At 33.5% G+C, this 14322-nt stretch overlaps 1 protein-coding gene across 1 annotated transcript in view; it reads left to right on the forward strand.

Annotated features, from left to right (window-relative positions):
* The window catches only part of DNAH14 (dynein axonemal heavy chain 14), a 374871-nt gene that overhangs the window by 79753 nt on the left and 280796 nt on the right, over positions 1 to 14322 (forward strand). The window contains exon 19 of the mRNA XM_044674970.1: positions 5270 to 5639. Coding sequence (XP_044530905.1) covers positions 5270 to 5639 — 370 coding nt within the window. The remainder of the gene's footprint in view (positions 1 to 5269; positions 5640 to 14322) is intronic.

The raw sequence follows: 14322 nt of genomic DNA on the forward strand, positions 1-14322 counted from the left end.
GTTCAATGGCAAGACAAAATTCAAAATGACTGGTGGTGGCTCAGGATGCAGTGAACGACTTCATCATCTTTCATGTCTGACCAAGGTCAAATTGCTCACAGCACCTGCTTCTGCTGCCTTCATGACTATTTGAACAAATCATTCTTATTTGGATATTACATTTACATAGCACTTCCTAGTCTGTAATGCATTTTCTGTATGTTGTCTCATTTGATCCTCATAGCAGCCCTTTGAAGTAGGTGCTATTATTATCTCCTTTTTACAGATGAGGAAACTGAGGCTGAGAGGTGAAATTATGCACCTAGTCATACAACTAGTAAATAACTGAAGTAGGCATGAGTCAAACTCCAATCTTCCTGATTCCCAAATCCTGCATTCTATCCATACATTATATTATCTGCCTCTATAATCTTACCATTATTGTGCCTTAGATGAATCTGACATTCTCATTATTACATTATGGAACTAGTTATGGCCAATTATATTACATTAATTGTTCCAGTAAAAATATACTGATGCTTTGACTAGTATTTAAAATTCTCATTTTCTAAGTTACTGGATCATCCTTCCCCAACACTACTTCCTCGCACGGAAAGTGTCAGAACTTAAAGTGGCTGGAACAGATTTAGTGTCATTTGAAAAAACTATCAAGGACTTAAATGAGGGTTGCTTTCACCTCCTGCTTTAAGCAGAACTCTTGGTACAGATGTTTATGTTTTTCCATTCCCCAACACCATTAATGAGAAATTTCTTGACTATCATTGTTGCTGCCTCTTGAAATGCAGATCTGGTATAAATGCTCTCCACCAGGACAAAACTTGCTTTCTGATTCAAGCCTTTGACTTTGGGCTAGTAGATTAAATATTCTGAGACTCATTTCAGCTTCTTTAAAATTAGTATAATAGTACTTGTTCATCCTACCTCAAAGTTCTTCTGAGGATTAAACGAAATCATAAAGATTTATAACTTATCAAATGTTATATAAATGCAAGTTATTATATTCAGTTGCATGATTTCAGCAAAAATGTTCAAAAACCATTATCATAATACACTTAATCAGCATATTATTTTAACAGCTATTTCCTTCCATTATGTGTCTAATCTCTCCTTCTGCTCAGGATTCCAGCTTCTCATGGAAACATGGCATTGTTGTGAGTGAGCCAGAGCTGACTCTGGTGGGGAGATTTCTGATTAATTCCCACATAAATCCTACTGGCATCAAATGTGGCTCTTCTGAGTGTTATTTATAGTTAGCACATCATTGCATTAGATTTAAGTGATTTTTATACAAAATGAATATTTGCAGTGTTTGTAAGGAAAACATTGTTTCATTAGATGTATGTCATATGTCTCCTTACCATCACTACCACTGAAATTAGTTGAACAAATATTATATGTATAATACAATATTGACCTTTAAACATTTTGAATTAATAAGGTAATAAGAACTTCCTGATTCATTAATTCATTGATCCATTCAACAGATATTTGCTGGGCACCTACCTTGTACAAACCCAGGAGGAGGGTGGGTAAAAGTGGGTGAGAAATGTGAAAATGAGTAAGACATAGTCCCTATACTTAGATACATTACGATTTACCTATGAAAGACAAAAACAAACTAATACGAGGCAATATGTGGTAAAATAAAATGTTATGAGGGCCATGAGAGTTCAGAGTCACTTAGGCAAATGCTTACACAATAATTAATTAATGATAATTATCTCAAATGATGATTTCATATGGCAATAATAGAATCAGAGAGCTCAGAGCTGAAAAGGGCCATAAAGATGATCTAGAAAAAGATATTGAGATTCTGGAGAGGTAACAGAATTTTTTTTCTGATCCCTTCACTCAATAATATCTCCTTTTTTTGAGTTTCATATCCTCCAGTTTGTGGACATCCTTTCCAACTCATCCTCTGTCATCCTTCTTAATAACTTTGATATTATTTCCCTCTTCTGGAATTTTTTTCTCTTAATGCAACTTAAAATTACAGTAGTAGGGGGCATCTGGGTGCCTCAGTAAGGGTTTTTTAAAAATAAAATAAAATTACAGTAGTAGTTTTATCTGTCATACCACTTATTGATCTTCATTGAACTTGGAGTCCAGTAAAATATCAAGATTCTCTTTGACATGAACTTCTATCCAGTTATATTTATAATTTTTACATAATTAAAATAGTTTCTATTTATTCCTATTGAATTTCATCTCATTGGATTTGATTTATATCTTTGGCTTATTGAAATCTTTTGGAATCCAGATCCTGTCAACCAGTGTTTTATCTATCCTTACTCTTTCTTACCTGAAAAATTTGAGAAATATGCCAACAATGTCTTTATCCAAGTCATTGTGAAAAATATTAATAGGAATAGGTACAAGGCCAGAGAACTACACCACAACATAGGTTGATATTGTGTCACTCTCCTTTTTTTGTTTTTGTTTTTAAAAACCTGTACCTTCTATCTTAGAATCAATATTATGTATTGGTTTTAAGGCAGCAGATTGGTTAGAGCTAGGCAATGAGTATTAAATGACTTGCTCAGGATCATACAGCTAGGAAATCTATTACTCTTCTTTTAGTCACATTGTTCAACCAACCCTGAATCTAACTTATTCCTAATTAATTATAATCTTATCATCTACCCTATATCTTGTGCATAAGTACATTGAGGAAGATATTATATAATGCCAACCATGGTCCATGCTTACACAACTATTCCTATGATTTGTTGATCTGAATCTTTGTTTAAAAAAAAAGGTGTGGGAACAACTGGGTAGCTCAATGAGTTGAGAGCAAGGTGAGAGGTTCTAGGTTCAAATCTGGCCTCAGACACTTCCTAGCTGTGTGAGACTGGGCATTTAACCCCTGTTGCCTAACCCTTACCACTCTTCTGCCTTGGAATCAATACATAGTATTGATTCTAAGATAGAAGGTACAGGTTTTTAAAAACAAAAATTAAAAAAATACATAATATTGATTCCAAGGCAGATGGTAAGGGTTTAAAAAAAAAGATGTTAAGTTTGGTCTTTTATTACCTGTTCTTAATGAACCCATGCTGATTCTTAGTGATTGATTTTCATTTTCCAGTCACAGATCAATTTCTCCCAATTGATCAAAATCAAACACATGAAACAGTTTTCTAAATCTCTTATAATTAGAGAAATGCAAATCAAAACAACTCTGAGGTACCACCTCACACCTAGAAGATTTGCTAAAACAGTGGTCCCAAACTTTTTTGGCCTACTGCCCCCTTTCCAGAAAAAATATTGCTTAGCGCCCCTGGAAATTAATTTTTTTTAATTTTAATAGCAATTAATAGGAAAGATAAATGCACTTGTGGCCACCGCTGCTCCCCTGGATCGCTGCAGCACCCACCAGGGGGCAGTGGTGCCCACTTTGGGAATTAATGGACTAAAATGACAGCAAAGGAAAGTAATAAATGTTGGAGAGAATGTGGCCAAATTGGGACATTAATGCATTGCTGGTGGAGTTGTGAACTGATCCAACCATTCTCTATGGCAATTTGGATCTATGCCCAAAGAATGCTAAAAGACTGCCTGCCCTTTGATCCAGCCATACCATTGCTGGGTTTATACCCCAAAGAGATCATAAGGAAAAAGACTTGTACAAAAATATTTATAGCCACGCTCTTTGTGGTGGCAAAAAACTGGAAAACGAGGGTATGCTTTTCAATCGGGGAATGGCTGAACAATTGTGGTATCTGTTGGTGATGGAATATTATTGTGCTCAAAGGAGTAATGAACTGTAGGAATTCCATGTGAACTGGAAAGACCTCCAGGAATTGATGCAGAGTGAAAGGAGCAGAACCAGGAGAACATTGTAAACAGAGATGGATACACTGTGGTACAACCAAATGTAATGAACTTCTCTACTAGCAACAATGCAATGATCCAGGACAACTATGAGAAAGAACGCTATTCACATTCAGAGGAAGAACTGTGGGAGTAGAAACACAGAAGAAAAACAACTGCCTGATCACATGGGAGGATGGGGATATAATTAGAGATATTATCTCAAAATGAGCACCTTAACACAAATATCAATAATGTGGAAATAGGTCTTGATCAATGAAAAAAATCAAATCCAAAATAGTAGCACAACTTATTGCGTCCTCTGCTTTCCAAAAAATGAAATTTAAATCACTTAGAGAGTAAAAACATTATGTGCTATTCTCCTTTCATCATACACTTCCAGTTCATATCCAGATAGTCTTTTTTGACTTCTTCCTTCTCATTCAGTTTCAAAATCCTATGTTTCCCTATGCAATATTTATTGAAATTATCCTTTATTCCACTCCCATTTTCCCCATCCTAGTTCATTTCATCACCTCTTCTGCCAATACATCATGTATTCTGTTGTTTATAGTATCTTCTTTTCTTAAATTAAATTATTTACTTTAAAACAATTTAAACTGATCATTTTCTGACATTTTGAAGTCTATGTTCTCTTCTCTCTAATTCCTCCCTAGAGTATCTTCTTTTGTTGAGCCACACACACACACAGTAATTTTTTGCACTAAAATCTTCAGTGACTTCCCATTGTACAGTACAAATCCATTATTATGACATTCAGTATCCTCTATGATATTCCCTCAGTCTACTTTTATTATTTGATCTAATACTTTTCCCCTATATGTACTTTATAGTCTAGTGAGATTGGATACTTCTCTGTACCAAATGCCCCACCCTCCAATTCCTACAATATCCTCTCTCAATTCCATGCCTCAGTATGGAATCCTTCTCATTCTCTGCTCATTGAAATCTTTTCCTATTTCAAGTTTTCTCTCATGTTGTATTTACAGTAATACCTTTCTTAATCTCTTCCAAGTGGAAGTTATTTCTCTTCCCATCAAGCAATCATAGAACACTGGGCTTTTCCTTTGCTCAAATATTCAACTATGTAAGAATATTCTAATTTGAATCACAGATGTTTGTATAGTCATCTTGTAGTCTCTGAAATTATAGATTTCTTGAGAGTGGGTTGACTTCTTTCTTCTTTGTATTCTCAATTTCTATAATAGTTCTTCACACACAGTAAGAATTTAATGAATGTTGTTGAAATGAACAATCTTGAAGAGTCTATCAATGGTAGAACAATGACTAGACTCTAGATGTCTTACTGGTTACCAGTTTAGTCTTACTTTTTAAAAAAGAGTTCAATGTCTATATTAGAACATTTTAACTGAATAAATCATGTTCCTTATTTTCCAAATTAACTAGTTACAGAATTTTTTCTACTTTTACTTAGGTAAAAAACCCCGTTCTTGTGCATCCTGCTACTCGACCAACAACTGCCTTGGATATTATTGAGACACTCTCAGAGGAAGCTTCAATTCTATCCAACAAAGCTCATACTTATTCAAATTATCAAGATCGTTTTGAGAGTTCTGCTGCAGGGAAAAATTTAGCTATGGAGCGACATGTTGCACACTCTGTGATTTCAGAGCTCTCAGAAATTGAATGTGACCTAACTTTGAGGAAAATATTATGGGAAGCACAAGTGGAATGGGGGAATCTGTCTCTCGTGTGGAAGAATAGCATTTTTGGCAATGTCAATGTCGATATAATCCAGAAGAGTGTGGCAAGATGGATGCATATGATTTATATGCTAGAAAAAGGTAAAAGTATGAAAATCATTAGTTTTAAGAACTTACCATTTTAACTTCTTATATATTGTTTGATTCAGGATGCAAAAGTAATTTAAAGCAAAAAAGAAGTTGTTAAGTATAAAATAAAGAGTTCTCTTGGAAAATCAACCTTCAAGCTAGACTCAAACAATGAAAGGTTTTCCATTGTAGTAGGGTTTAAGATCAGTCATCACCTGTGTAGCCTGGGTGAACTTATCACCATTCTGTCTGTTACTAGCTCATCTTCAGTATTCAGTTTCTAATAAAATTTCTAATGTAATTAAGAGATATATTCTGATATTTTCATATTACTAAAATTGTAACATCTATTAATAAATTAGCTCAAATCCCTACCTGCTAAATATCATTTATAAAATAAACTAGATATGTTTCTTTTCCCACAAAGACCCTTATACCTGTGTACCATTAAGTACTTAACTTCTATTTGCCTCAGTTCCCTCAACTGTAAGATGGGGACTTAGTATAACAGTATCTAAAGCTGAATTGAGAAAAATTTTTGTAAAGAATTAAGCATGGTTCCTAGCCCAAAGCAATTTCTAAAGTGACTTTTTAAATCATTGTTATGACTCTTGACTTCTATTTTCTGGAAAGAGAAATCAATTAAAGATGGTTCTCAAGAATTCTCTTTATATTTCTTCTTAAGATAAAGGATAAACTATTCTCTCAGGAACTTAATTCTCCTTTTTTATTTTCCCCTTAGCCATCACAATTATTCCATTCCAAGATTCCATTAACTCTTAAAAATAAAGGCAGGTGGGCAGTGGATAGAATGCCAGACCTTGATTTAGACAAACTTATATTCCTGAATTCAAATCTGGCCTCAGACACTAGCTTCATGACCCTGGGCAAATCACTTAACCCTATTTTCCTCAGTTTTCTCATCTGTAAAGTGAACTGGAGAAGGAAATGGGAAACCATTCTGATATTTTTTCCAAGAAAACACCAAATAGGATCATGGTAAATGTGACAAATGAAAATGATTCAGTAATAACAAAAACAAAGGTAATAGAATTGATGTGAAAGGTTTTAAAAATGGTGTTAAATAATAAAAGAGTGACTTGAACTCAGGAGTAAGACCTTTTATTTATTATGAAATCATACTTTTAATAATCTAGTCTTTTGTGATTTTATGTCCAAGTTAGAATTACCACACAGTCTTGGAGACTAGCCCTGCACAGATAAGGGTGCCTTTCAGAATTTCATTCACATAAGGATTTTAATACTGCTATATTCCTATTGCACATTAGGAATTGCCTCTGTTTTGAAGATGGGAGGGTCCATTATTTTTTGCTGAAATCACCTATTTTTTTCATTCACTGAGTAAACCAGAAGCAATATTTTAGGCTTACAGTTCAGATAAAATAGATGTGAATGCCATGAATTTGGGCATTCAAAATATGTTGATGAGGGAAGTAAAATTAGAAATATATGCTCTGTTGATTAGGACTCCAGTTATATTCCTAGAAATGTGAGCTTTGCTTAATATTATGCTTCAGGTTCAAATCTCCTATATAGAAATATATATATATGAAATTACTCTTCCTGATGAAATACCCAAATGACCTTTCACACCAAAAAGTAAGAAACAGGAAACATAAAAATAAAATATGGGAATTTGGTCCTCCATAGTACTTTCTGCTAGGGTAGGACATTGTACCCCACATTTCTTTTTTTAATTATAATAAGCTTTTTATAGCACTTTTTTTTACTTCAATGGGTTTCTTCCCTTCAGATATATTTGTTTAAATCCTTTGACCATTTATCATTTGGAGAATAACTCTTATTCTCATTGAATCAATTACCTGTTTATCTTGGATATTAGTTATTTTCTGATAAAATTAACTTCATGATTCTCCCACCTCACAGGGAAATATTTCTCTTCTAAGTTTACTTGAAATTGTTCTATGTGTATGAAAAAGATTTTCAGTCTTATGTAATAAAAATTGTCCATTCCATCTTCTATAATTCTGTCCCTTGTTTGATCAAGCATTTCCCCCTTATTCATAATCATGCAATGCATTGCCTTCCATGCTCTGAATTTTTTTAGTATGTGACTTTTTATATCTGTTCTGCATTAATTTGCAATTTATTGTAGTACATGGTATGGGATATTGACCTAAACCTAATTTCTGCCAGACTGATTCTCTAGCAGTTGTTGAATTCAACATTATTGTTGAATGATTCCTGCCTCAATGACTAAAGTATTTGGGCTTATCAAACACTATTGTATTTTGTTTATTTGCTACTTTGTCTTATGTACCTAATATTTTCCACTAATCAACTTGTCTATTTTTAACCAATATCAAAAAGTCTTGATGATTATTGCTTTGTAGAATAGCTTGTGATCTGGTACTTATGAGCCCCATACATTCTTAATTTTAAAAAAAATTCCCTTAAAACTCTTATTTTGTTTTCCAAAGCTACTCTTAATAGTTTAATTAGTATGGTGCTATAGTCTTTCATTTATGTTAGGAGGAATTATTATTTTCTTTACGTTGGCAAAGCTCAACCATGAGCATTTAATACTGTTTCAATTATTTATTCATCTTTATTTCTGTATATAGAAGTTCACAATTATAGTAGTCTTTTATGTGTCTTCGTAGGTGAACTCTCCAATATTTTATATATTCTCTTAGTTATTTTGAAAAGAACTTCTTTTTCTGTCTCTTCCTGATTAATTTTTTTGGTAATATACAGAAAATCTAATGATGTGAGTAGATTTCTTTTCCTCTTGGTAATTTGATGAAATTTTTAATTACTTCCCTAGAATTTTAGCTGAAACTCTGGCATTTGCGAAATTATTTACAATTGCAAAAACAAAACTTTTTATTCCTCTTTACCCATGTTTTAGTTCTTTAATTTCTTTTTCTTGTATTATTACAAATAGCATTTGTTGAACTATATAAAATAATAATGATGATAGTTGGCCTCCTTTGCCCTTGATTTTATTGAAGTGTTAGATCTATTGTTTCCATGATTTGGTTATTGCTCTATATAGTCTTTAGAATTGCTATTTAACATGCATTTAAGTTTCAGTTCCTTCTTCAGATGTTATCAATGATCATTTTTTTTTGTTAGAGCTCAGTAAAAGGATGCGTTTAAAATGTCTATTTTTCACTTTTTGAGGTTTTCACCTGGTCAGTTTTTATAAAGGTGCTATATGAAGTTAAAAAACACATTCATATACACATTTAATCATTTATGTATACATATAGATATATAATGTATGTAATAATTCCTTTCTTTATCCATTCAGTAATCACAAACTTTTCTAAAATTCTTTTCTAGTCTAACTTAATATCTTTCTTATTGATCTTTTTAGACTCTTTTAAGTCAAAGCAGAACACTGAAGTCCCCAACTATTACAGATTTACTTTTCTCCTCTAATTGAATTAGCTTTTCCTTTAAGTATTTAAATGCTGTGTGTGTGACATATAGAAAGTATCATATATACTAAATATTGATATTTTGTTTCTTACAAACAATATATTGTTATAGATTGATTTCTGATCTATTCTTCTACCCCCTTCTCTGTCATGTGTGAATTCATTCCATTCCTGTTCAAAACTATGATTGTTAATTGTCTATTTCCATTTGTCATATCATATCCTCTTATATTTTTCCTCTGTCCTCTATATTCTCAAGGAAAAGGGAGAAAAAAAAGAGGGAAAAAATCCCATCAAGACCATTACCCTGTATTTGAAGTGGTCTATTCCCTCTGCTCTACCCTACTACCCACCTAGCTCAGACACTAATTTCTGGATTTTACATTTATTACATTTTTAAACATTTATTATTTATTTTTTTAAAGTTAACATGGTTACATAATTCATGCTCTTACTTTCCCCTTCACCCCCCCCAACTTTCCCTTCCCCCCATGGCAGATGTGTATTTCCACTGGTTTTAATATGTCTCATTGATCAAGACCTATTTCCAAATTGTTGATAGTTGAATTGGTGTAGTAGTTTCAAGTCTACATCCCCAATCATGTCCGCCTCAACCCATGTGTTCAAGCAGCTCTTGTTCTTCTGTTTCCACTCTTGTAGTACTTCTTCTGAATGTGGGTAGCGTTCTTTTCCATGAATCCCTCAGAATCGTCCTGGGTCATTGCATTGCTTCTACTACAGAAGTCCATTACATTCGATTTTACCACAGTGTATCAGTCTCTGTGTACAATGTTCTTCTGGCTCTGCTCCTTTCACTCTGCATCAATTCCTGGAGGTCTTTCCAGTTCACATGGAATTCCTCCAGTTTATTATTCCTTTGAGCACAATAGTATTCTATCACCAACAGATACCACAATTGTTCAGCCATTCCCCAATTGAAGGGCATACCCTCATTTTCCAGTTTTTTGCCACCACAAAAAGCATGGGTATAAATATTTTCGTACAAGTCTATTTATCTATGATCTCTTTGGGGTACAAACCCACCAATGGTATGGCTGGATCAAAGGGCAGGCATTCTTTTATAGCCCTTTGAGCATAGTTCCAAATTGCCAACCAGAATGGTTGGATCAGTTCACAACTCCACCAACAATGCATTAATGTCCCAGTTTTGCCACATCCCCTCCAGCATTCATTACTCTCCCCTTCTTTCATTTTAGCCAATCTACTAGGTGAGGTGATACCTCATGTGCTTATTGATAGTTTTGATTTCTTTATTTGAAAATTGCCTATTCATGTCTCTCGCCCATTTATCAATTGGGGAATGGCTTGATTTTTTATACAATTGGTTTAACTTCTTGTATATTTGAGTAATTAGACCCCTGTCAGAGTTTTTTGTTATAAAGATTTTTTCCTAATTTGTTTTTTCCCTCCAAATTTTGGCTTCATTATTTTGGTTTGTACAAAAGCTTTTTAGCTTAATATAATCAAAATCATTTATTTCACATTTTGTAATTTTCTCTAACTCTTGCTTGGTTTTAAAATCTTTCCTTTCCCAGAGATCTGACAAGTAAACTACTCTATGTTCATTTAACTTATTTATAGTTTCTCTCTTTATATTCAAGTAATTCACCCATTCTGAATTTATCTTGGTGTAGGATGTGCGATATTGATCTAAACCTATTCTCTTCCATATTGTTTTCCAAATTTCCCAGCAGTTTTTGTCAAAGATTGGATTTTTGTCCCAAAAGTTGGGCTCTTTGGATTTATCATACACTATCTTGCTGATGTCACTTACCGCAAGTCTATTCCACCGATCCTCCCTTCTGTCTCTTAGCCAGTACCATACTGTTTTGAGGACCGCTGCTTTATAGTAGAGTTTAATAGCTGGTATTGCTAGGACCCCTTCCTTCACATTTTTTCTCATTATTTCCCTTGATATTCTTGATCTTTTGTTATTCCTAATGAACTTTGTTATAGTTTTTCCTAATTCAGTAAAAAAGTTTTTTGGTAGTTTGATAGGTATGGTGCTAAATAGATAAATTAATTTGGGTAGAATGGTCATTTTTATTATGTTAGCTCGTCCTACCCATGAGCAATCAATATTTTTCCTATTGTTTAGATCTAGTTTTAATTGTTTGGTTTTTGTAGTTGTTTTCGTATAATTCCTGTGTTTGTTTTGGTAGAAGATTCCTAAGTATTTTATATTGTCTAGGGTGCTCTACCTCTTGCTGTTGTGATGTGTTGGAAATATATAGAAATGCTGATGATTTATGTGCATTTATTTTGTATCCTTCAACTTTGCTAAAGTTGTTGATTATTTCTACCAGCTTCATAGTTGATTCTCTAGGATTTTTTAAGTAGACCATCATATCATCTGCAAAGAGTGATAGCTTAGTCTCCTCATTGCCTATTTTGATACCTTCAATTTCTTTTTCTTCTCTAATTGCTACTGCTAGTGTTTCTAGTACTATGTTGAATAATAGAGGTGATAATGGGCATCCTTGTTTCACTCCTGATCTTATTGGAAATGCTTCTAATTTATCCCCATTGCATATGATGCTTGTTGATGGTTTTAGGTATATGCTGTTTATTATTTTTAGGAAAGGTCCTTCTATTCCTATACTTTCCAGGGTTTTCAATAGGAATGGATGTTGTATTTTGTCAAAGGCTTTTTCAGCATCTATTGAGATAATCATGTGATTTTTGTTTGTTAGATTGTTGATATGGTCAATTATGTGGATGGTTTTCCTAATGTTGAACCATCCTTGCATTCCTGGTATCATGGTGGATAATCCTCTTGATCACTTGCTGGAGTCTTTTTGCTAGTATTCTATTTAAGATTTTTGCATCTATGTTCATTAGGGAGATTGGTCTGTAGTTTTCTTTCTCTGTTTTTGATCTACCTGGCTTTGGGATCAGTACCATATTTGTGTCATAAAAGGAATTTGGTAGGACTCCTTCTTTGCTTATTATATCAAATAGTTTGTATAATATTGGGATTAGTTGCTCTTTGAAAGTCTGATAGAATTCACTTGCAAATCCATCAGGCCCTGCTGATTTTTTCTTAGGTAGTTCTTTGATGGATTGTTCAATTTCTTTTTCTGATATGGATTATTTAGGTATTCTATTTCTTCTGCTGTTAATCTGGGCAATTTGTATTTTTGTAAATATTCATCTATATCTCCTAGATTGATATATTTCTTGCCATATAATTGGGCAAAATAATTTTTAATGATTGCCTTAATTTCCCCTTCATTAGAGGTGAGGTCTCCCTTTTCATCTTTGATACTGTCAATTTGGTTTTCTTCTTTCCTTTATTTTGTTAGATTGACCAGTACTTTGTCTAATTTATCTAATTTATGTTTTTTCATAACACCAGCTTCTAGTCTTATTTATTAATTCAATATTTATTTTACTTTTGATTTTATTAATTTCTCCCTTGATTTTTAGTATTCTAATTTAGTTTTCATCTGGGGATTTTTAATTTGCTCGCTTTCTAATTTTTTAAGTTGCATGCCCAATTCATTAATCTCTGCCCTCCCTAATTTGTTAATATATGCACTCAAGGATATAAATTTCTACCTGAGTCCTGACTTGGCTGCATCCCACAGAGTTTGGTAGGATGTCTCATTATTCTCATTCTCTTCAATGAAATTGTTGATTGTTTCTTTGATTTCTTCTCTGACTAGCTGTTTTTGGAGAATCATATTATTTAATTTCCAATTAGTTTTTGATTTGCATTTCCAGGTGCCCTTACTAATTAAATTATTATTTTTATTGCATTATGGTCTGAGAAGGTTACATTTATTATTTCTGCTCTTTTGCATTTGTTTGCAATGATTCTATGCCCTATTACATGGTCAATCTTTGTGAATGTACCATGTGCAGCTGAAAAGAAGGTGTATTCCTTTTTGTTCCTATTTATTTTTCTCCACATATTTATTAAATCTAATTTTTCTAGGACTTCATTCATCACTCTTACCTCTTTCTTATTTACTTTTTTGGTTTGATTTATCTAGATCTGAAAGAGGGATATTCAGATCTCCCATTAGTATGTTTTTACTATCTATTTCCTTCTTGAGATCTGCCAATTTCTCCTTTATGAATCTGGTTGCTATGCCATTTGGAACATACATATTGAGCAATGTTATTTCCTCATTGTCTATACTGCCTTTAATCAGTGTCTATACTGCCTTTAAGACCCTCCCTGTCTTTTTTAATCATATCTATTTTTACTTTGGCTTTGTCAGAAATCATAATTGCCACTCCTGCTTTCTTTTTCTCATTTGATGCCCAAAGGATTTTGCTCAAGCCCTTGACCTTAAACCTGTGTATGTCCACCTGCCTCATATGTGTTTCGTTTCTAAACCACTCTGCTATTTGCTTCCTTTTTATGCGCGAGTTCATCCCATTCACATTCAGAGTTATAATTATCAGTTGTATATTAGCAGACATTTTGGTATCCTCTCCTAGTTCTACTCCTTCTTCTTACACTATTTCCTTTGAAACCAGTGGTTTGCTTTATGCCAGTAAGCCTTGTCCCTTCCCTTGATTTACTACCCTTTCTACCCCCTCCCTTATTATTCCCCTCTATTTATTTTCAAGGCCTAATAAATTCCCTCACCCTTCTTCTCCCCTCCCTTTTATGACCTCCCCACTCCCCTGCTCCCCTTGCTTTTTCCCTTCTGACTTTCCTAGCAGGGTTGGATAGAGTTTTATATCCCCATGGATAAAGCTACTCTTCCCTCTCAGGGTTAATTACACTGAGAGTAAAGTTTAAATATTATCTCTTAATGCTCTCTTCCTCTCCTTCTTATAATAGTATTTATCCCTTTCTCTTCCCATGCCCTCTTTGTGTGTAATGGAATATCCTATTTTTCTTATTCATTCAAGTTTCTCTTGGTGTCCTCTACTATTCACCTCCCTCTTTCCCACCCCCATATCATCTTAGACCATTTAGTATACCAACCTCTCCCTATGAATAATTCTTCTAATTACTATAATATAGAATACTATAATAGTGAATAGAGTTCCTTAAAGAGAATTATACATAACATTTCTCCACATAGGAATACCAATAATTAGATCATATTGAAGCCCTTAAAGAGGCAAATTTAAAAAATACGAGTTTTCTTTCTTTCCCCTCTGTTTCTTATTTACCTTTTCATGTTTCTCTTGATTTTTGTGGTTGGATATCGAACTTTCCACTTAGCCCTGATCTTTTTCTGTGCAAATACTTGGAAATCTTCTATCTTGTTGAATGCCCA

This window comes from Gracilinanus agilis, chromosome 4 (assembly GCF_016433145.1).
Source record: "Gracilinanus agilis isolate LMUSP501 chromosome 4, AgileGrace, whole genome shotgun sequence".
NCBI lineage: Eukaryota > Metazoa > Chordata > Mammalia > Didelphimorphia > Didelphidae > Gracilinanus > Gracilinanus agilis.